Raw genomic sequence first — 22,714 nt, 5'->3', positions numbered from 1 at the left:
GGCAGGAACCCCCAACCACCGACCCCCTCCTGGCCTCTGGGCTGCAAAGCTGTGGGAAGGGGCCTTGGGGCCGGAGAGGGGAGCTGCAGACAGGGGGGAGGTGTTGCGGGGCCTGATCCCCGTGGGGGGGTCTCCGCACTCCAGCACCACTGCCGGCATGAGGTCGGGCACCCCACAGCCTTCTGTAAATGTTGCAGCTCTCTCTCCGCCTCTCCTCGGAGCCTTGGAAGTTGGCCAGAGATCTGGGGTCTTTCTAGTTAAATGGAGGGCTTCCTGGGGACTGGAATGGGTCCTCAGGGAGGGCCAGGGCCAGTGTCTGAGCTCCATGCCCCCAGGGACTCTCAGACCGGCCTGAGATGGGGGGTCTGTATCTCTCCTACAAGAAGGAAACTGAGGCTCTGAGAGGTTAAGTAACTTGCCTAAAGTCACATAGCCAGTGAGACCCTGGGTTTCGAGCCTAACAGACAGCCTCGCAATGAGAAAGTGGATGTTCTGGCTCTTGAGGAATGGGTTTTGTGGGAGGGGAGGCTATGGTCACTGTCAGTAAACCCATTTGAGCCGCAGTGGTGAGAAGGGGACCCCATCTTCCCCTGGAAGATAAAATATCCCCGGAGGAGTTTGCCTGGGTCGGGGCGGGGGGGGGGGGGGGGGGGGCACAGTGCAGACCAACCAGTAGGAGCTAGTTCAGTGCTCTCTGCCTTTGGCCTCGGGACCTTGTGGGCAGCCTGTGGTCATGCTGGCATTCCAGGGGCTCGCTTGGCATGTGGGGAATGTCCCAGCAAAAGTCCTAGCCTTAGAAAAGGGAAGTGTTCCTAGAAGGGGGAGGAAGTAGGAGGGCGGTGGGTGTCGGCAGGGAATGTCCCCTTTGAGGGAGGAGGGCAGAGAGCTGGGGTCCTGAAGGAGGAGGGCTACTCTACCTTCCAAACCCCTTCCCAGGGTGCCCAGCTCAGCCACCTACGAAGTGGGAGCCTGGGGGTAGAAAGTGAACGGCCGGGTGGTCCCGGGGGCGCCCACCTGGATTCCACCCCTCAGGCTGCATCCCACCTCCGACCAGCCCGGAAAAGGGTACACTGATCCTGCACTGCTCACCCCACTGCCTGGAAGACCAGCACCCCGAGGCTCCTGCAGCCCCAGAATGGGAACAGCGGTCACTCGTCTCTGCCACCAGCTGAAAGGGCTATTTTGGGCTAGCAGGGCTGGGTGCTTGGGCCACCGGGAGGGTCTGGGCGGCCTTCAGGGCAGAGTCTTGCAAGACCTGAGTTGGGGTTGTTGGGGTGTGCCCCCACCCCTCCTCGGTCCACTGGCCCTCTTGGGGGGATGTGGGGGCGTCTCCCTCCTTTAGGGCTCTGCTCTAAGGCCACCTCCTCCGAGCAGCCTCCAGACCGCCTCCACCCAGTACTGATGTGTTCTGTGGCCTCTGCGGTCTCTGTCACAACCTCAAACCCGGCCCGTCCTTCCTCCCATCTAGGCTTGGGATGGAGGCGGGGTGGGGGTGGGGGTGGGGGTGGGGGTGGGGGCTTCGAGGGGTCCCGACCTCTGGGTAGATCCTCAGGCTGCGGCACTGCGGGGGTGGGACCCTGGCACTGGGGGGAGCGAGCCGAAGCCGGGGCGCAGCAGAGGCCTGCCGTGCAGGAGGAGAGGGGACGCCGAGCCTGCCAACCGCGCCCCTCCGCGCGCTCCCTGCGCCCCCTCCCCGCGCCGAACCCCGGGGCGGGCCGGGGGCGGGGCCTCGCGGCGCTGACGTCACCCCGCCTAGAAAGGGGCTCGCGCGCCGCGGGCCGGCTTTGTGGAGCGCTGCGCAGGGTGCGCGCCGGGCCGCGGCCGTGAACAAAGGAGCAGGGCGCCGCCGCGGGGACCCGCCACCGACCTCCCGGGCCGCGCCAGGGCCCTCCCGCCCGCCGCCACCATGACCGCCAACGGCACTGCCGAGGCGGTGCAGATCCAGTTCGGCCTCATCAACTGCGGCAACAAGTACCTGACGGCCGAGGCGTTCGGGTTCAAGGTGAACGCGTCGGCCAGCAGCCTGAAGAAGAAGCAGATCTGGACGCTGGAGCAGCCGCCCGACGAGGCGGGCAGCGCGGCCGTGTGCCTGCGCAGCCACCTGGGCCGCTACCTGGCGGCGGACAAGGACGGCAATGTGACCTGCGAGCGCGAGGTGCCGGGCCCCGACTGCCGCTTTCTCATCGTGGCTCACGACGACGGCCGCTGGTCGCTGCAGTCCGAGGTGCACCGGCGTTACTTCGGCGGCACCGAGGACCGCCTGTCGTGCTTCGCGCAGACCGTGTCGCCGGCCGAGAAGTGGAGCGTGCACATCGCCATGCACCCGCAGGTCAACATCTATAGCCTGACCCGCAAGCGCTACGCGCACCTGAGCGCGCGGCCGGCCGACGAGATCGCCGTGGACCGCGACGTGCCCTGGGGCGTCGACTCGCTCATCACGCTGGCCTTCCAGGACCAGCGCTACAGCGTGCAGACGGCCGACCACCGCTTCCTGCGCCACGACGGGCGCCTGGTGGCGCGCCCCGAGCCCGCCACCGGCTACACGCTCGAGTTCCGCTCCGGCAAGGTGGCCTTCCGCGACTGCGAGGGCCGCTACCTGGCGCCGTCGGGGCCCAGCGGCACGCTCAAGGCGGGCAAGGCCACCAAGGTGGGCAAGGACGAGCTCTTCGCCCTGGAGCAGAGCTGCGCCCAGGTCGTGCTGCAGGCGGCCAACGAGAGGAACGTGTCCACGCGCCAGGGTGAGTGGGGACGCCGCCCCCCTCCTCTCCCGGTCGGTGCACAAAGCGCACCCCACCCCCGTACCTCCAGCCTCCCGCCCTTTCTCGCCCGCGGCGCTGCTGTAATCCCCAGCGACGTCCGGTGCGCCCCCGCTAGGCGCGCCGGCCACCCCGCCTCGTCGCGGGACGTGCGCTCGGGCCCGGAGGAGGGGGCGAGGGGTGGGGCTTTGCCCATCCTTGCGCGGCGCCGCACACCCCCGCCCCGCGTCGGGGTTGGGGCTCCCCGGGCCCCACGCAGGCGCCGCCCTACGGGCCACCCTCCGACCCCCCACCCCCACCCCCAGCCCCAGCCCCAGCCCCAGCCCCAGGCCTGGAACTCCCCACGCGCGCTGATCCCGCGGATCGCCCTGCCCAGCCCAGCCCTGGGGGGCAACGCCCATCCCCCCTTTCCTCGTGCCCCTCCCTGGTCAGCTCGAGGGCGAAGACGAGGGTAGCTACACGCTCGGGGCACACCCCCACCCCCCACGGCCCTCGCAGCGCAGGCGGGATGGGGGAGCCTTTCATCTCCGCAGGGTGCGCCGCCACCTTCCAGCCCTCCAGGCCTTTCTCCACCCCCACTCGCAGCCTCGAGGGGTCGGCCTCTGCTGGGGGGTGCGCCCCTTGTGTCTGCCCTTCCCCCCCCAGCCCCTCCTCCCGCGTCTGCCCCGCGCTCCAGGCCGCGGCCTTTGTGAGCAGGGGGGCGGGCTCCTCCAGAGGGCCCTCCCTCGCCCCCTTTGTCCTGCTCGGTCTCCGCAGATGGGAAAACCAGATGCGGAGGGGCGGGGGAGGGGATCGGTTTTCTGCGGGTCCCCCCTTGCTGAGGACCCCCCCGCGCCGCCCCCGGTTCTAGTGCCCGGGTCCGGAGCCTCTCCTGGAGGCGGCCTCCCTCCTTGCGCCCCGGTCCCGGGACGGCGTGGCGCCGATGGCCCCCTGCCAGGCACCCACCCCGCCCTGCGCCCGCCGCGCGTCTCGGGTCTGGTGCGCTCTGCGCTGCGGGCGTTCGAGGGCGGACTTAACGTGAGCCGAGAGACCCCAGCCTGGCTCCCTCGGGAGGCCCCCTACCCTCGAATGAACCCATCCCCAAGTGTCCCGCCTGGAACAATTGGCTGCAACTCGATGCGTCCTTTCCCGGGCCTCCCGCTGGCCTGGCCGTTTCCTACCGGCCTGCGCGCCAGAAATGAGCCCCCCCTCTTCCCTTCTTAGATTCTCCCCCTGGGCGGTTTCTCTTCCTTCTGACGCCCTCGTCCCTCCTTTGGCAAGGAAGACAGTTGGTTCTCTGCAGCCAGAGGCCCCACTGGACGGACCTGTCGGGGGCTGGCTCTGCCGAGTGGGAAGTTGGAGCCCAGACTCTGGAGATGGCTGGATGGGAGCCCGATCGGTGGCCTCCTCCTGGTAGAGTGGCCTTCCCGGACTTTCTCCTGATAGCCAGCCTCCTGACTGTGGGCTGGGACTGGGGAGAGGGGCTTGCAGCCCCTTGTCAGTGGGGTAGAGGCCGGGAAGGGGAAATGGCTGTTTTGTGCCTGAGTTTGCTTGATTTGGGCAGTAATATTTCAAGGGGACAGATGAGCGGGTTTGGCCCAGAGAGGTGAAGCCATTTGCCCAAGGTCACACAGCAAGTTAGCAGCTTGCAGAACTGGGTCAGTCTGACTACAGAATAGGTGCTTTTCGGGACCCCCTGATACCTCCCAGCCTCCAGGGCACAATGGGCCTCCCCTTTCTGGTCTCACACAGCGTAGGTAGGGCAGGACTCCTCACCCCTTCAGCAGATCTTGAGGCCCTACCAGGTGAGACATGCTGAGGCCTGAGTGGTGAACAGATGAGTGCGTGTGTCCGGACCCTTCCCTGTTGTGGCTAATGTTCTTGTTGGGACATGAGCAGCATCTCAGAGGTGTCAGGCAAAGGCCTGGGGGTCCAGAAAGTATATCAGGATCCCAGATTAGATGGGGGAGGGCGGGGGTGGTGGTGGTGGTGGTGGTGGTGGTGGTGACTTCCGAAGAGGACAATTGAGCTGACCTGAAACATGAATACAAGGTTGTGTGGATCAGGTGTGTGGAACAGTGGTGCCAGCAGGAGGCACAGCTGGTGCAAAGGCCCTGAGGCAGGAAGGAGCAGAAAGCCCAGTATGTCTGGGAAGGAGGTTGTGAGGTTGGTAGGTGGGACTGAAACAGCTGGTGGGGGCCACCATGAGGAAGACCTGGAGGAGCAGGTGGCCCTGGCCCTTGCCCTTGCCCTTGCCCTCGGGGTCGGGAAGAGCTGAGCGAGCCTGGGCAGATGCCCTCTCCTCTTTATTAAGCTTGCTGGCAGCGTTCGGGTGTGATTCAGGCTGATGGGGCAAGGGGAGCCGGAAATTGGGCCAGTAGAAGTGTTGGCTCATCTGTGAGTTTAAAGGTGCATAGAGTTGGGGGAGGGGTCTTTGGGGGCTGACATTGGGGCTCTTTTGGCCTCAGATCTTGGGGTCCTCCTCTTGTTCTCGTGTTAGCTGACCCCGGGGCTTCCCGGTGGGATAGAGGGTGACCGGAGGACCCGCGGCCGGTTGGCGGTGGGGGGCGTGTCTGCGGAGGCCATTTTGGACAGGCCTGCGTGGCAAGGAGGCGGTGTCTGTGCTTCTGACACATGCTGGGAAAAGCCAGCCAGGAAGGAGGAGGATCCTCGGCTTAGCCGCAGGGGGGATGTGAATCATGTCCACAGGCTTGCACGGGCCTGGCCTGGTGGGGGTGGGGTGCTCCCTGCTGAGGCTGCAGCCTGCTCTCTGACCTCAGTTTCCCCACCTGCTTGGGCTGTCCCAGGGTAATCCTTTGAGCCAGACTTTGTTTCTGGGAGGGGGCCGTCTCGGCTACCAGGGAGTGGGGTCCTCTGCCTGAGGACCGATGTGACAGGCAGATGGCCTGTGTCCGTCCCAGGTGCTCAGAAATGGTGTAGCTGTGACCACGTCCCAGGTGAGGAGCTGGCTTGGGTGGGGCTGGAGGTTGGCAGGGTCTCTGGGGGAGCAGCACGTCACTCCCAGTGGGGTCTCCTGCCGTGCTCCTTAGAAATCTCACCTGCCCCCGACGCCAGCCACACCCTGGGCTGTGCCTCACCGAGGTCCCCCCTTGGTCTCACAGCTCCTTGCCTCTGGCCAGCTGTGCCCTGGGGATGCGTGCTCAGGAAGTGCCCTGTCCCAGGCACTCAGGGGCACTCAAAAGGCAAGGCTGGCTGGCTGGCTGGCTGAGAAGGGGCTGGCCGGGTTGGGCTTTGCAGGATGTGTAAGAGCTCTCCTGAAGAGGCGGGACATGTGAGGTAATTCAGGCCGTTGTTCTTGTGCAGGGACGGAGTTAGGATCTGAAGGGGTCAGGTGGTGGTAAGAGTGACCGGAAGGTGGGGCGGGGGGGAGCGGAGGCCGCAGATGCTTCCCAGTCCCCTCCCCTAACCTGAATGGGGTGCTGGGGAGTGTCCACTTTGGACAGGCCAGGCGAATTTGGGGACTGCTAAGGCTGCGGGGGGTGGGGTGCCCTCTCTGAGCTACCTTAGAGAATGGCTCGGAGGCTGGAGACAGGGAAAGCCACGAGGCAGAGGGCCGGGCAGGGCTGGGGGAGGCAGGAGATGTGCTTCTTTGAGCCCCCACATCTGCCTCCCCGGGGCTCCTGCGGGTCTGTGACTCAGGTTTTCTGTGCTGCTGCTGCTGCTGTTGATGAAAAGAAAAATCCCGAAGAAAACCCTGTTCCCATAGTAACCCAGCTCTAATTAGAGACTCCAAGGCCAAGCGGGGCCTTTCCCGTCTGGGCAGGGCCTCGGAGCCAGGAGGGGCCCCGCTGGATGTTGGGGAGACGAATCCCTCCCCCACCCCTTCCTTTTGGGGTTGGAGGACCTGCTGTCTACCTGGCACCAGGCCCCTGAATTCTTCCAACCTCCTGGCAGGATGGAGGGACCCTTTTGGTAGACAGAGGGAGACCGAGGCTGAGTGAGGGGAGGGCACTTATTACCCCAGGGTGCCTGGCCCCCACTTTGGGTGGCTCCCCTGCTGGCCTAGGCCCTTCCAGGACTGCACACAGCCAGCTGATGGGGTCTCAGTAACCCAGTGGCCGGTGGCAGCTGTGTGCCCCTGGGCAGCGACGACCCGGCGGAGCCTCCCGACTTCTGCGTTATCTCCCGAAGGCTGGCAAGTGCCTCGTTTATCTGCAAGGCTGTATTAAGATGAGCCCTTTGAACCAGCAGATTTGACTTCTAACCCAGGTCCCTTCCCTGCTCCCTTCTGCCCCTCTTTCTGGGGATCTCCCTCTGTCTTTCCTGCTGTTGGAGTGTGCCTGGAGGGCTTTTACTCTCCTCTGTTCCCTCCTTCCGGTCAGCCAGCCAGCGCAGGTACCCTGGGTAGGTGGCCGGGGCGGGCTCACAGGGCCCCTTCTGCAGCAGTGGGGGTGGGGCAGGTCGGCCCGCTTTCGGGGACTGCAGCCCCAAGTGGTGCTCCTCCCCTGAGTGGCCCTAGGACGGTCCCATTCTTGGTGGCCCGGCTACCCAGGGGGCCCAGTCCCTGCTGACCCTTATCCTCACCCAGTGCTTCACTGGGGGTGTGATGGTGGATGGGGCTCATTACCTGCCTCGCGGCCGTCAGCAGATCCCCAGCATCAGGGCTCTGCGGGCCCGGGGGGCCTGGAGGGTGGAGCCCAAGGGGTTCCAAGAGGATCTATTTCAGGGCCCTGGGTCCGTCAGGCCACACAGAGGGCATGGCTGGAGGCCCGTTTGCCCCCTTCCCCTCCTCAGGGTCACCAGGACTCAATATTCTCCCTCTGGGTGACGTTGGGCAAGGACATACCACCTCTGTGCCTCAGTCTCCCTCTTTGGGGAGGTGAAGGTCCCTGCCCCCTGGTGCTGATGTGGGTTAAGACAGGCTCACACCCTGGGCACCTGGGGGGCTCAGTGGGTTAAGCGTCCTACCTCGGCTCAGGTCACGACCTCACCGTTCCTGGGTTTGAGCCCCGCTTCGGATTCTGTGTCGCCCTCGTTCTCTGCCCCTCCCCCATTCGTGCTCTGTCTGTGTCTCTCTCTCTTTCAAAAATAAATAAACACTAAAAAAAGAAAATAGGCTCACACCCTTCAGGCCCTCCACTTGGTGGTGGAGAGAGCTAAGGGTGGGTCCCGGCCGGGGGTGGGGGTGGGGGAACCGGGGCTCCGCCAGCCACCAGCCTCCATCTGCCCCTCTGAAGGGACAACAACAACTGAAGTGTGGTCCCGTCTTCCCTAAGGTGTCGGGACCCAAACGGTGACCCACTTGCGAGCTCTGAGTCTGGGCACCAGCAGGTGGGCAGCAGATGTCTCTGCTGTTGGCGTCGTTTGAACCCAGGCGCTCGGGGAGTGTGAGTTCGTTCTATTGGGGCCGCATAGCCTGCTTCCGGGCTGCAGGGCTTGGGAGCACTGGAAGCTCCCTCTGGTCACATCAGGTGCTTTGGGGACAGGGACACGTGTGCAAAGATGCTGCCAGATCACCTGCAGGTCGAGATCGGTGGCAGGCGTGCACTGAGGTGGAGAAAATGCCTGTGTCTGCACAGGGGGGACAGGCAAGGAGGGTGAGTCCACCTGCCGTGCCGGTGCGGTCTGGGGCGCGGGGGCGTGGGACCGCGTGCGACTTCACTTTTACGAGTTTTGTAAGTTCTCTGAAAGGAACGTGAGGTCGAGGTCGCTCTTCTGTTTTCCTGTTAACTTGGACACATTCAGAGGCACCGGGAGGCTACGATGTATCGATTTCCCTCAGGTGCCACAGTCTGCCCTCTAGCTCCATCTGTCCCTCTATTCGTTTTTGGTTGTAGGGAAAGCAAATCCCTGACCTCGGGGCATTTCGTCTCGAGGTTTTTGTGTCTGAAAAACGAGGCCATTTTCCTACGTAACCGCAATATGATGAACCGTAATTAATCCTTAATATTTAATCCTGGGCCGCGTTACGGTTCTCCCGACTGGCTCTAGAATGGCTTTTTGCAGATGGTTTGTCGGAAGGTATTACTTCTATAATCAGAGGACATCATGCCTAGACGGACGTGGCCGGCCTTGGGCCCTGCCTGGCCCTGCCTGGGGTCTTGGGTTCTGGCCTCTGCTGTCGAGGCTGTGGGTCAGCCCGAACTGGGGTCCCCGTGCCAGCCGGAAGCTCTCCCCGCAGGTATGGACTTGTCAGCCAATCAGGACGAGGAGACCGACCAGGAGACCTTCCAGCTGGAGATCGACCGCGACACCAAAAAGTGTGCCTTCCGCACCCACACGGGCAAGTACTGGACGCTGACGGCCACCGGGGGCGTGCAGTCCACTGCCTCCACCAAGTGAGTCCTCCCCCCCCCCCCAACCACCCCGCACCCAGACCGGCCCTCTCTGTTGGGACGGGGCCGGGGACCCGGGGCGGCCTTGCCTGACCCTGCCCTGTCACCCCCAGGAACGCCAGCTGCTATTTTGACATCGAGTGGAGTGATCGGCGGATCACACTGCGTGCGTCCAATGGCAAGTTTGTGACGGCCAAGAAGAACGGGCAGCTGGCCGCCTCGGTGGAGACAGCAGGTAGGTAGTCCGTCCCTGGTTCCCCGGAGGGTCTGCCCACCTCCTAGTCACTCCCCGGCACCGCCCCCCCCCCAGGCCCGCCCCCTGCTGGGTCTCACCCTAGGGCTGATTTGCCCGGTGACCCCAGAGTCCCGCCCTCCCTCTCTGAGCCACACCTGGATCATCCCAGCAACCCCCCCCCCCCCCCCCCCCCCACCATGAGGCTCACCGCCCTTCCCCCTTCCTGGGCCAGGGGACTCGGAGCTCTTCCTCATGAAACTCATCAACCGCCCCATCATTGTGTTCCGCGGGGAGCACGGCTTCATCGGCTGCCGCAAGGTCACGGGCACCCTGGATGCCAACCGCTCCAGCTACGACGTCTTCCAGCTGGAGTTCAGTGACGGGGCCTACAACATCAAAGGTGGGTTCTCCGGAGGCGGGGTGGCTCAGTGATTTGGCTCTGGGGACAGACATCCTGTGGCCGCCAGGCCCTTCCCCTCTTCTCTGTGTAGGAGGGGGGCTCCCCGGCCCACCCCAGAGTGGACTCCGTGGCTCCACCAGAGCGAGAGGCGGGGTTCTGGAAAGGGTGGGCCGGGAAGGTGTCGCACACCTGAGCTGTGGGACTTAAACCCCGGGTGGGGGGAAGGGGCGCGGACCCCTGTCCAGCAGCGGGGGGAGGGAGGCTTAGACACAGAGGTCACCCCAGTTCCGGAAGTGGTGATTGCCGTGTGGGGAGCTGGCCCAGCATGGGGCCTGATGGGCCTCGCCCCCACCCCCCACCCCAGACTCCACAGGCAAGTACTGGACAGTGGGCAGTGACTCCTCGGTCACCAGCAGCAGCGACACCCCCGTGGATTTCTTCTTCGAGTTCTGTGACTACAACAAGGTGGCCATCAAGGTGGGCGGGCGCTACCTGAAGGGGGACCACGCGGGGGTCCTGAAGGCCTGCGCCGAGACCATCGACCCCGCCACTCTGTGGGAGTACTAGCCTGCCGCCCAGCGCCCTGTCCCCGCCCTGCCCAGACCCTTCTGCTAATAACTCTCTTCTCCAGGCGGGCTCCGGTGTCGTGGCAAGTCCCTTGCCTTTCAAACTGGAAACCCAGAGAAAATGGTGCCCCCACCTGCTGCCCCGTGCCTGGTCCTTGGAGGGGATCTCAGACCCCTCTGCCCTCTCTCCTCTCTGCCATGGGCGAGGCTGGCACCCCTTTCTTCTGACCTCAGACGACTCTGAGCCTTATTTCCTCAAAGTGGCCAAGGAGGGTGGGGGGGGAGGCGCGGGGGGCGCTGGGAGGCCTTCCTGAGCCCCTGGGCCTGGTGGGGTGTGTAACTGGAATCTTCTGCCCCCTCCCAAGAGCCCCTCCCCACCCGCCCCTTCCCGGGAACTGGGCGCTTGCCCCAGCTTATCGGAGCCCCTGGTGCACCATCCCTGCGGCGGGGGGAGGCTGTGGGAGGGGGAGAGGGTGAAGGCAGCGTGTGCCGGCTGCTGGCCCCTCTGCACCCGCGGCCTGCCCGCCTGCCCACCGCTGTGGTCTGGGGCCCTGCCGTCTGTCTACTTTCACCCTGGCCTGACTGGAAGCAGAAAATGACCAAATCAGTATTTTTTTTTCTTTTTTTTTGAAACGAAACATTATTGCCAGAGGCGCCCAGGCAAGCCCGGTTGGCAGCCACGAGTGATCTTCAAGGGGTCTCGTGGGGGATCTTGAATCGGCATCTCCGGGCCTCGCAGCCCTACTTGCTTGCTAGTCGTGGGGGGCGGGGGGGCAGGGTGCTTCCCTGAATCCCAAACCCGCCCCTACCTCCTTGGGGCCTCTCCCTGGCCCCCTCCCTCCTGCCCGCCCTGGCCTGTGTCCCCATCTGGTGGTGCTGAGTCCCTCACCGCCTCAGCCAGAGCCCCCGGTGTGATCGGTGCTCCCTGTCCGACTGGACTCCTTGGGTCTTGGGGTGGGATGAGGTTGGGCGGCACCCTCCATCGGGAGCCTCCCGGGGAGCCCCGAGGCCCTTGGCTCCCGGCCCTGCCCCCTGCCAGCCCCCCACCCCCGGTTCATCTCTGCCATGCATCTCACTCTGGGTGTCCTGGTCTTTTATTTTTTGTAAGTGTCATTTGTATAACTAAACGCCCATGATAGTAGCTTCAGACTGGAAAGCAAAATAAAATAATGCGTGTGCAGCCCTGAGCTGGCCCGTCTGTGTGTGTGTGTGTGTGTGTGTGTGTGTGTTGGGGGTGCAGGCGGGCGGGGCCCAGGGTCCGATGGGTGGTCTGAGCAGCCTGGCTGCCTCCAGGAGTGGAGGAGGGGGCCCTGTGAGGGATGGCCTCTTACCCCAGAGATCTGCCTGAGGCCACCAGGGTCCCAAGCAGGTAGCGGGAGCTCCTGGGTGGGGAGGTGGCTCAATCTGGTCCCACAGTTTCCTGCCTCCAGTATTTGTGAGGCCCGTTCCAGGCCTGCACCGTGAGTTGGGCCCGTGGGCTTAGGAGGTCGAGGTCAGGGTAACACGAACCCATAGATCCAGCTTTCTTCTGCCTCTAGAGATGCCCTTGACTACAACTTGGAGGACTGGGGCCCTTGGCCGCCCTCTTCTACTGCATAGGCCTTTTGTGGATGCATCAACACCCCCAAACTAGGCCTTGCAGAGGCTGGGATTTCGCGGTCCGACGGGCCTTCTGCGGACGGGCACAGATAGAGACAGGTGCAGGTCCTGGGAGCAGGCCGCTGGATGGGCTAGGCTGGGGGGAGGGAGGCGCCAGGTTGGGTCCCTATATCGAAGCAGGCTCAGCCCTGGAAGTTGGGGGACACTTCTCCATCTGGCACACCAGAAGCTGAGGAAGTGTCCGGCCCTGAGCCCACCCTGCGTTCTCGGCCCCTGGCAGAGCCCCCCCCCCACCCCCCGACCTGGCCAGCCCTGCAGCGACTGCAGTATCTCACTTAACCCAGAGCTTCCCAAGGGTAGCGCTAGTTCCCATCTTACAGAGGAGAAGACTGAGGTCCAGAGCAGCCAGGCACAGCCTTGCGGGTGGAGCACGGCGCCCCATGGGTGTCCAATGAGCAGAGGATGTATGGGGACATGGGGGCGTGCAGTGCCAGGGCCGGGGGACGGCGGGGGTGAGGGGGCTGGAGCCGGCCTCGCCGCCAGAGGGCTCAGCGGAAGCGCTGATTGGCTGCTGGTGACGAAACTGGGAGGCGGGCTGTGATTGGTGGTTCCTGGAGGCGGGAGTCTCGAGATTGACAAGGGCAGATGGCAGCCACAAAGGGATGTTGGGGCCCCAGCGGGGTCCTGGCGACCAGTCCCCCACCCCTGTTAAAGCCAGGCTGGAAGCCAGAAAAGTCTCAGTGACATGGAAGGGACAGATGAATCTTCCGGATCCAAGCTCTTCCAAAACCCGGGGGGGGGGGGGGGGGGGGGGGGGGGGGGGGAAGAGGCACACTGAGAGGGGTTGGGGTGGGGTGCAGGGGTTCCAGTTGGGCACAGTTGTAGATCCTGCTGGGTGAGGTGGCTCGAGCCCCGCCCACGGAGCAGGAATGAACTGCCCTGGAATGACACCAGGGTCCGCTCCCGGAATCCCAGCCTCGTCCCTAACCAGACAAGCTAGGCACAGATTCCGAATTCCATCCATTCCACAAAAATGGGCACCTGTCACGTGGCTGCGCCTTGTGGGGGCTGTGGGTGACTGAGGCACGCAGTCTGACTGGGGTGATGATCACACTTAGGGAAAGAGGACATTATAAGGGACAGGAAGGACAGTCTGGGCAGAGGGAACAGCATATGCAAAGGTCCTGTAGGGGGAAGCTAGGCAGGAGGCAGGGTGGAGCCTCCTAGGGTGGGTGGAGCCTCCTCGGGTCCTCCCTGAAGAGCGGGTTTGAACAAGCGAGGGAGGTTGTCTCCGGACCCACCTGGAGGCGATGGGCATCTTCAGAAAGAGATCGATCGTCCTGTGGCCTTGCGTGGAGCACGCTGGGGACCGCCAGCCTCACTCCTGCACACCCAGGCTCCTCACTTCCGGGTCTTTCCGGGCCTTCGGTTCCCTTCTGTCAGAACCAGCTCTGGGGCCCAGGCTCGAAGGCCAGAGCAGGAGACGCAGCTCTCGATCCTGGCAGAAGAACCTTCCTCAGTGTCTCCCCATTGACAAGGGCCTGGCCCCGTCACATGCGATCCCGCATACACATGGGCTTATGTACATGCATGGACATGCGTACAGAGTCCTGTGCACACACAAACACACGTGCACTGGAGACATATGTGTGTGCACAGACACAGAAGTGCTCACGGACACACAGATATGAGTACAGATACACATACGCCAGCTCCCGGGGAACAATGAGCTGTCCTGGTCGGTGGGGCCTCTGAGCCTCCCAAGTGTGTCCGCAACTCAGGCTTCTCCCCTGTTTGTTTCTTTCTTTTTAATTAAAAAAAAAAAAAAAAAAAAAAGGTTTTTATTTATTTTTGAGAGAAGGAAGATGGAGTGCGAGCGGGGGAGGGGCAGAGCGAGAGGGAGACACAGAATCCGAAGCAGGCTCCAGGCTCTGATCTGTCAGCACAGAGCCCGACGCGGGGCTCGAACCCAGGAACCGTGAGATCATGACCTGAGCCGAAGTCGGACGCTTAACCCACTGAGCCGCCCAGGGCCCCTCCTCTCATTTCTGGGGCGATCTCAGAGGAGGACACTCCAGGGCTGGCTGTGCCCTACTAACTGCAGGGTCAGAGCAGTCTCTTCCTGAATCAGGAGGGATGATAGGTGACCTCCGGTGACCCCACGCTGAATCATAATGTGAGGCCGCAGAAGGATCTGGACTCTCTGGGGACCCTCGGTCCTCAGTTTCCCCCATTTGAGCAGTGGGCGACTGGCTCCCTGGCAAGATTGTCCAGGTGGAGGAGGGGTTCTGAGACCCCTGGGGCAGCGAAGAGAGAAGGGAACAGATGTGGTCTCCCCAGGCAGAAGGAGGCGTGGAGAAAGGGCCTGGGCAGGGGGAGGAGGGGCGGGGTAGGGTGGAGCGTTTGGCCCGAAGCCCAAGCCTCTTAGTGGGGCCTCTGGGCTTAACCAGGAGGAGGCTCATCCTCCAGGAGGTGTGAATCAGCAAGACAGAAGCTGCGCAGACTTGGGGGAGGGATATGCACTCCCCTCCCCCTCCCTGGGACCCAGGCCTGACCCCCTGGGAGGGGAGGGGCAGACCCACCTTCCAGGAAGCTCCTGCTGGTGTCAGGCATTGGCAGGTCCTCTGCATGGGTTACTACTTGATCGTTATTATTATCCTAAGAATCGAGGTGATAAAAGCAAGAGGATGACGTCAAAGGGTGCCTGACCCCAGTCCTTCTCCCCCCCAGCCCCGCCCCCAGCCAGGGTACCACCGTTGGCCACGTCTTTTACTCTTCTGGAAAACTGGCTGTTACATACAGTACCCATAGATAGCCCTTGCTACGTGCCGGCTACTAGCCCCTTATTCACTCACTTAGTCCTGTGACGGGCTGAGTTGCGTCCCCCTTAAATTCTCACGCCGAGGCCCCAACTCCCAATACCTCACCATGGGATTGTGCGCAGAGACAGGGTATTTAAGGAGGTGATTATGAGAGGTCGCCGAGGTGAGCCCCACTCCAATCTGTGTCCTTGTAAGAAGAGGAGATTAGGAGACAAATTTGCACAGAGGGAAGACCGTGTGAGGCCTCGGGTAGAGGCCCCAGCCCAGCCGTGCTGACACCTTGATCTTGGACTTCCAGCCTCTGGAGCCAACTGCCACCGTCCCCATCCATCCCAGCCCCGGGTAGTGGTAGTGAGTCCTGCTCCTCCCATTTATTGGTGCAAAGACTGAGGCGCAGGGCGGTTATGAAACTTGCTCCTGGGTGCAGCTGGATTTATATAGAGAAACATAACCTGTCTGTACAGCACATAGACGCTCGCGGGATGGGTTCTCCCAGAAACGGACACGCACTCAAGGCCAGGGGGCTTATTTGGGAGGTGACCCCGGGAAACAGGGAGGGGGGTACATGAGCCTGAAGGAGGACGGCAATAGTGTGTGAGTGCCGTGGGCGACCCGGGAGACCCGGATTCACCCCGCAGAGCCTCCCCACGAGCGAGCGTGCGGGCGCTCACCGGCTGGCCACTTCCTTAGTGGTTACCCTCCAGCACTTTGGACTTGGTGGTCAGCTGCAGCCGGGGGTGAGGGGAAGTGAGGGGGAAGCCGGGGTGGGGGACTGTGCATCCAGGGGGCAGCTGGGGGGGGGGGGAGACCGGCGGGCCTGCGGTTCACAGCAGCTCTGTGCTGGGCAGGGGGAGGGGCTACGTGGCAGGGCTGCTCTGGCCTCTGTCGCTGTGCCAAGATGATCGGGACCCCGTTGGGGTTCTTTTATTGTAATTCAGTAAGGAGATAATTTGGGACGGTGGTAAAATGCACTGACACAGAACTTACCATCTTCCCTGCTCCGAGTGGCCAGTTCAGGGGCATTAAATACATCAGCCACCATCCGTCCTCTAGAACTTTCCATCTTGTTGATTATTTACAAAAGTTGTTTTTAAATGCTTATTTAGGGGCGCCTGGGTGGCTCGGTCGGTTAAGCGTCCGACTTCGGCTCAGGTCATGATCTCACAGTTTGTGGGTTCGAGCCCCGCGTCGGGCTCTGTGTTGACAGCTCAGAGCCCGGAGCGTGTTTCAGATTCTGTGTCTCCCTCTCTCTCTGCCCCTCCCCTGTTCACGCTCTGTGTCTCAAGAATAAATCAAAGCAAAACAAAACAAAACAAAACAAAACAAATAAGTGCTCATTTATTTTTGAGAAAGAGAGAGAGAATGTGTGAACAGGGGAGGGGCAGAGAGAGAGAGGGGGACATAGAATCTGAAGCGGGCTCCAGGCTGTCAGCACAGAGCCCAACGCGGGGCTCGAACCCATGAACCACGAGATCGCGACCTGAGCCGGAGTCTGATACTCAACCGACTGAGCCACCCAGGTGTCTGCAGAACTTTCCATCTTGTAACATGGAACTCTTGCCCCCGGTTCAAACCCAACGCCCGCCCCTCCCCTGGCCCCCTGGTAAAGTCCATTCTGTGCCAGGGACCTCGGGTCAGTGGAATCTCACAGTGTCTGCCCTTCTGTGACGGGCTTATTTCCGCACGGTGTCTGCAAGGCTCATCCACTTGGACCGTGGGCCAGAATCTCCTTCCTTTCTGCGGCGGAGTATAGTGTCCGTGGGAGGGACGGGCCGCCCCACCGCCTCCCAGCTCGCCTCCGCTCTGGCTCTTGGGAGCGCTGCCACCGGGAACACGGGGGGGGGGGGGGGGGAGCCGATCTCTCTCCTCGTCCCTGCTTCCCATTCTGTAGGGTCTTGCTGCTGCGTCCTATGGTCATTCCAGTCTAGTGGGCTTTTTTTCTTTGAGCAGCTCCATACGGTTTCCCCGCAGCGGCTGCACCATCTTACGTTCCCGACGGCAGTGTGCCAGGGCCGTATTTTACTTTTTTTTGCACACACGGGATCGAGTGCCCCCACGGCCCCTTCCCTTCAGGGGTCTCCTGACAAACGTGCGGTTTCCTTACCTGCACAGGCCGACCTCGCTCTGGCTTCTCCACGACCCACCCGACCCACCTCGTCCGCTGCTCACGGACATTCACATCTGTCCCCCTTGTCCTGAGCGGCACACGCTGCTGAATGGAACAACAATAGTAGGCAGGAGTCCCTTTTTTTGTTGGTTTGCTTGTTTGATTAGAGAGAGAGAAAGAGAGGGAGAGAGTGAGCTGGGGAGGGGCGGAGAGAGAGGGGGACAGAAGATCCAAAGCAGGCTTCGAGCTGACAGCAGCGAGCCCCATGTAGGGCTTGAACTCACGAACCATGAGATCATGACCTGAGCCAAAGTCGGACACTCAACTGATTGAGCCACCCAGGCGCCCAGGCAGGAGACTCTGGGGTCACTTGACATTTTGATAGATGTGGCCAGATGGCTTCCCTGCCAGCCCCGCCCCAGCTGTGGGTGAGTGTATCTTTCCCGACCTCGACAGAATCGCCCTGGAAGCTTCTTGCCAGGCTGAAGCCTGGGTCTCACGGAGGCAGGAAGTACAAACGTCACCCCGTGTGGGTTAGGGGGTTCGTCTCCGCTAATGGGGAGCACCCAGGCTCGGCGGGGCCTCTCCACCTCATCTTCCTGCCCACCGCCTTCCTTCTTCCCAAAGCACCACTGGCAGATTTGGGGGGTGTAAATAAAAGCCTCCACAACTCTCAGGGCCCCAGATAGAGTCTCCCCCAAGAGCTGGTCCCTGGTCCCCACAGCGGCAGGTGGTGGCCCGGGCTGTGGTCGGCTGCTCTCCACCTGGCCCGAAGGCCTCCCCGCCGGGTTCCACAGACCCGGGCAGCCTGTCCGGGCAGCTTTCTCTTCCTTCGCTCCTCTGCCCTGCACAGCCTAGGCCTCCCCAAGCTCTCATGTCTGTCTCCTTGACTCAGGGAGGCCACAGTCTCTGCCCAGCTTCCGGGTCCCCTGCTGCGGCCCGGAGGCTCTCCTGGAAGGCGTCGGGGAAATCACGGAGTCCCCTCCTCCCGGGATCACTGACTTTGCTCCTGTTGTCCAGCATCTGAAGGGCACTGTCCAGGGAGAGGTAAGCCCCATCCATCATCCTTGTTCCTCCATTATGACCAGAAGTGGTGCTTCTGCACCCCAGCCCGCCCCCCTTTCCTAAAACAGCATCACGGAGAGATGACTCACGCACCATATAATTCGCCCACTTAAAGGGTACAACTCAGTGCTTTTGTACCTCACGGATACATGCAGCCGTCACCATGGTCAATTTTAGAACATCTCATCATCTCAGCAAGAAAGACTGTCGTCTTTTAGCTGCCATCCCCTACCCCTCCAGGGCCCCTTCAGCCCTAAGCAACCACTCATCTACTTTTTGAATCTTTGGGCTGGCTGACTCTGGTGGACATCTCACAGAAATGGGATCGAACAATCCGTGGCCGCTTGTGTCTCGCTTCTTTCGCTGAGCACCATGTTTTCAGCCATGTTGTAACATGGGTCAGCCCCTCCTTCCCTTTCTATGACCAAATAACATTGCGTTGTACGGATAGAGTCCTTTTTATCTCTTCATCAGATGATGGACCTTTGGGCTGTTTCCAGTTTTGGGCTACTATGGATAATGCTAAATTGTCACCGTTAGCAAACATTCAAGGGGAGCATCTCTGTACCCTGAAACCCCCCACTCGGTATCTGGGCCATCAGGACAGCTGTAAAATTAGAGCCTGTTGTAGCTGGGAGGGCCATTCGGGTTACCCCTTTCCTTTTACAGATGGGAAAAATGAGGCTAGCAGGTGACTTACCCACCATGACACAGGTGGGAAAACCACTTGGCCACATTTTCTGATTCCAAAAACAATTAAGCTGATATTTATGTGGCTTCCGTATGTCAGACTGTGTCCTCACATGCAATAGCTCGCTTAACATCCCACAAACCCCCTTCTGAGGTGGGTATTAAAAAAATTTTTTTTTAATGTTTGAGAGAGAGAGAGAGAGGCAGAGTGTGAGCAGGGGAGGAGTGGAGAGAGAAGGAGACAGAATCCGAAGCAGGCTCCAGGCTCTGAGCTGTCAGCACAGAGCCCAACAAGGGGCTCAAACTCACAAACATTGAGACCATGACCTGAGCTGAATTTGGATGCCTCACTGACTGAGCCATCCAGGTGCCTCATGAGGTGGGTATTTATAGCCTCGTTTCAGATTTATTCTCTCAACAATGATTTCCTGAGCAGCCTGGACCCAGAACCAGTGCGGGAGACGCACCGAATATTTTCCATGGCAGGAACCGTGGAGAATATTCCATGGTAGGGAACGAGTCTGAGATGGCCAGTGTCGCGTGAAAAGAGAGCCCACGGAGGACCGGGCCTCGGCTCAGAGCCGGGAAATGGCGGAGCTGGGCAGGAACGTTTTTTGGCAACATCCAGCCTCCAGGACGTTCTAGGCTTCCTCTTTGGTCTGGTTCCCCATCAGAGGGGAGGGACGGGAGATGTGTGTGTGGGAGGCATCAGAGTCCCCAGAGGTCTGAGGCTGGGCCGGTTAGGACAGCCGTGTGGGCTGGGGAGCCACGTGGGTCATCCACTCTGTGCCCCCGTCCAGGCCTGCCCAGGGCCCCAGCGGGGGCCCTCGAAACCCAACAGGGCCTGGGGCCAGGCTGGATCTGATCCTGGGGGTGGGTTCTGGGGTGCCTGGGACAGGGGCCGCCACCAGCGGGTCGCAGAGACGTGTGCCGCCTGCGGAGTGCCCTTCCTTTGAGCTCTGGGCACGTGTTCATCTTCTGGACGCGGTGGCCCTCAGGACTCATGTGTCTCTCCATGTGAGCTGCTGGGAAGGTGAAGTTGCCTTTAAGGACCCGGCCGGGCCGCCTGGTGGAGACGCGTTTCGGGAGCCCTAGTTCCCGGCTGTGTTTATTTTAACACTGTAGCTTTGCCTCTGCTCCAGTTTGTTTTTTCTGCTTGTTTTATATCATGTGTTATCTTTTTGGTAAGTGGCCTCAATCTCGATAGAAATGAGAAGAGAGAGCGAGAGAGAGAACCAGACGTGGGACAGAGAAAGGAAAGAGAGACTACGAGCTGCCTGAAGGCGGCTGCGGCCATCGTCTCCCTGAGGTGACATCCTGGGCACAGGTGCACAGCCCCCCTCTCCCAGGCCGTGCACGCCACTTGTCCGGGACTTGGTTCAGGGCAAGCTGGGAGCGGCGGTTTGTGGTCCCATCTCCGCTCCCTCACCGGGGTGGCTGGGTTTGACCCCCTTGCCGGGCCGGCAGGGTCCTCCCCCGGCCTCTCGGAGGTCAGTGCCCTGCTGGAGGGAGGCTCGGGCTACGAGGGGTGAGGCCGGCGGGGGCTGTGGTCTCAGCTGAAGCCCAGCAGGGAGCAGAGCTGCCTGGCTGAGCCCTCGACCCGCAGCGCTGTCAGAATCAGCACCTCGGGGTGTTCCCAGCCGCCACGGTGGCCTGTGGTTTTCCGCGACGGTAGACGAGAGGCCGGAGAAGCAGGGGCCAGCTGGAACCAGCACCCAGAGGAACCGGAGGGCCAGAGAGAAGGCTCCGAGGAAGGTCTGAGAACGCCCGCGGGTGCACCAGCCGTCCCGGGCTGGCAGACACCAGCCCCGCGGTCTCCCCCTGCTTCCCTGGCCTCCGCTCTGCCTGTCCGGAAATCCCGGCGCCCTTGGCGCCCTGGTCTGGCCTGCTGTCATCCCCAGGCCTTCGGGACTGGGTCTGAGGTCGGATGCGCCGTCTGGGCTGAGGACGTGGCCCCCCCACGGCGCCCCGCGCGCCCCGGCCCCTGCTCCCTCAGCTGCCGTTCCGGCGCCTCCTCGCTCCACAAGTCCCCACTGGCGTCAGGTCCCCCTGGACTCTCCTGAGCCCCCCGGCACGTGCTCCCACCTGGAGCCCAGGAAGCAGCCTCCCCCACAACCCTCCTCCCCCGGGACTCCGCCAAGGCCCTGCGGTGATTCCCAACACTGAGCGGTTGATCGAAAAGGCAGATTCCCCGGGAACCCCCAGAATCACGGGCCCCGCAGCCTGCATGTGGACAAGCCAGGAGGACAAGGAGCTAGGCTGTGGCTCCAGTCTCGGATCCGGCCACCATGATGCCTGCCCCATGCCTGGGCCACCCCCGCCGCGTCCCCCTGTCCCCACCTGCCTGGCCTTTTAGGTGCACGTTTCTTGTTGCCCAGTTGAACGGCAGGCCCAGGCCAGGTGGCCACCGCCCGGTGCACACGTGAGACTGCACGGGGCACGCGTGCCTGAGATTCCTGCGTGGGGCTTGGGGCAGCCTCACACGCACCACGGCCGAGGGCAGGTGGGGGGGGGGTAGGACCTGCGGAGGGGTGAGGGGCAGCGGGAAGGGGGCCGGACGACAGCTCTCTTCAGGATGAGAGCCTCCAAGCTCTTTTCCCACCTCACGCAATCATCTCAGCCTGATGAAGAGGTGCCGTCATTATCCCCCCCTCAGCGGTAGGCTTAAGTGACCTGCTCGGTTCACGGGGTGCCGCCCAGCACCTGCACATCCTACTGGACGGCCTGGGGCCTGTGTACCATCCCCCACTTGGGAAGAGGCAGGCCCAGGTGATCCCGGTGACAGCAGGTGCTGTGGAGGGCCAAGCCAAGCCAAGGTGGTGGTGAGTTCTGGGCTGTCTTCACCAAGATGTGCTGATGAAAGGAGAGGAAGCAAGAAGGGCAACCGCTTTCGACGAAATCCTGACCGAGAGAGAAGACACACAGATGGGGCTTTAGGTGAGCGCCACATCCCCCCAGGGGTCATGAGAAGACACAACAGCAGGCCGGACAGGCGCAGCTGTGCACCAGCTTGCAGACACATGATCACAAGAAGTCCAAAGAGAAGGCTAACGAGCCTGCGGCAAAAGGTTCTAGAAGCAGCAGCTAAAAATCGTCTTTGGGAAGCTCATACCTGGCTAATGTTCGTGGTGGGTCGCCAACTTGCGGCTGACCGGTCCTGGGAGACATTATATACATCACAGGGCGAAACCACCCCAGAAGGAAATGCATCAAAATATCCCCAGTAGTCACCTTTGGGTCACAAAGCATGTTTGTCTTCGTCTTCACAGTTTTCTGTGTTTTCAAGTTCTTTTCTATCTCGAAACGTCTGTAATTGGCAAATGTGTACACATCTCTATCACTTCAAGGATGGAAAAGAAAGTTTGGACCTCACAGTTACAAATGCTTCTAACCTAAATAAAAAGCAGTCCGCTTTGCAGAAAGAGGTGTGCATTCAAGGGGTGCCTCCCTGAGGTCAGATTCCAGGAGAGGGTTCAGGGACCCTGGTGACAAAGGTGTGTCAACGAAGGATGAGGACACCGTCCGGGACTGGTGGGTGGGGGCTGCTCGGTCAAGGAACCCGGAGAGCAATCTAGCAAAAGCCACGGCAATACACACACCATCTTACCTTTTCGTTCACGAGGCTACTCCTGGAAAGAAGACCCACTGAAACATCAAAGGGGGTGCTCAGTGAGGTGTTCGGTGGTGGCAGGAAGTTGGAAGTCCCAGAATTTTCCATCCGGGCGGTACAAAGACCCAGTTAGACCTGGAGGGCACTCCATGGTTAGAAAAGGAGAAAATCAAGTCCTGTGAAAGGTATGGAATCACTGAAAAAAATTTTTTTTTTTACAGAGCCCAACGTGGACTTAACCCTGAGAGCAAGAGCTGAGCTGACATCGAGTCAGACACCCAACCAAGCCATCCAGGCGGCCCATTTAAAAAAAAAAAAATTAAGTAGGCTCCATGCCCAACGTGGGGCTCAGACTCACGGCCTTGAGATCAAGAGTCATGTGCTCTACTGACTGAGCCAGCCGGCTGTCCCTTGGGATCAATTTTGTTAACAACCAGGGCGGCAGAGCAAGGGGGTGTGGGAGTGGAATGTGCTGGCAGGAGTGTGGGGAGAAGCAAGAGGACCCTGGTGACGAGGGTGGAGGGTGGAAAAGGTGGCAGAAGACGGGAGAATGGCCATTACCCCTTTCCTTACTGGGGGTGTGGGACAG

At 61.6% G+C, this 22,714-nt stretch overlaps 1 protein-coding gene across 1 annotated transcript; it reads left to right on the top strand.

The window, feature by feature from the left end:
- The first annotated feature begins 1,855 nt into the window (after positions 1-1,855).
- FSCN1 (fascin actin-bundling protein 1) lies at positions 1,856-11,419 on the top strand. Its single transcript, XM_030301357.1, has 5 exons — positions 1,856-2,738; positions 8,878-9,034; positions 9,145-9,266; positions 9,499-9,666; positions 10,031-11,419. Exons 1-5 carry the CDS (start codon positions 1,907-1,909, stop codon positions 10,231-10,233), a joined length of 1,482 nt encoding a protein of 493 aa, XP_030157217.1. The 5' UTR covers positions 1,856-1,906; the 3' UTR covers positions 10,234-11,419.
- The last annotated feature ends 11,295 nt before the right edge of the window (positions 11,420-22,714 follow it).

The sequence above is a fragment of the Lynx canadensis genome, chromosome E3, assembly GCF_007474595.2.
Source record: "Lynx canadensis isolate LIC74 chromosome E3, mLynCan4.pri.v2, whole genome shotgun sequence".
NCBI lineage: Eukaryota > Metazoa > Chordata > Mammalia > Carnivora > Felidae > Lynx > Lynx canadensis.
Note: the sequence above shows the minus strand (reverse complement) of the source record. Positions and strands in the feature narration are given on the sequence as shown.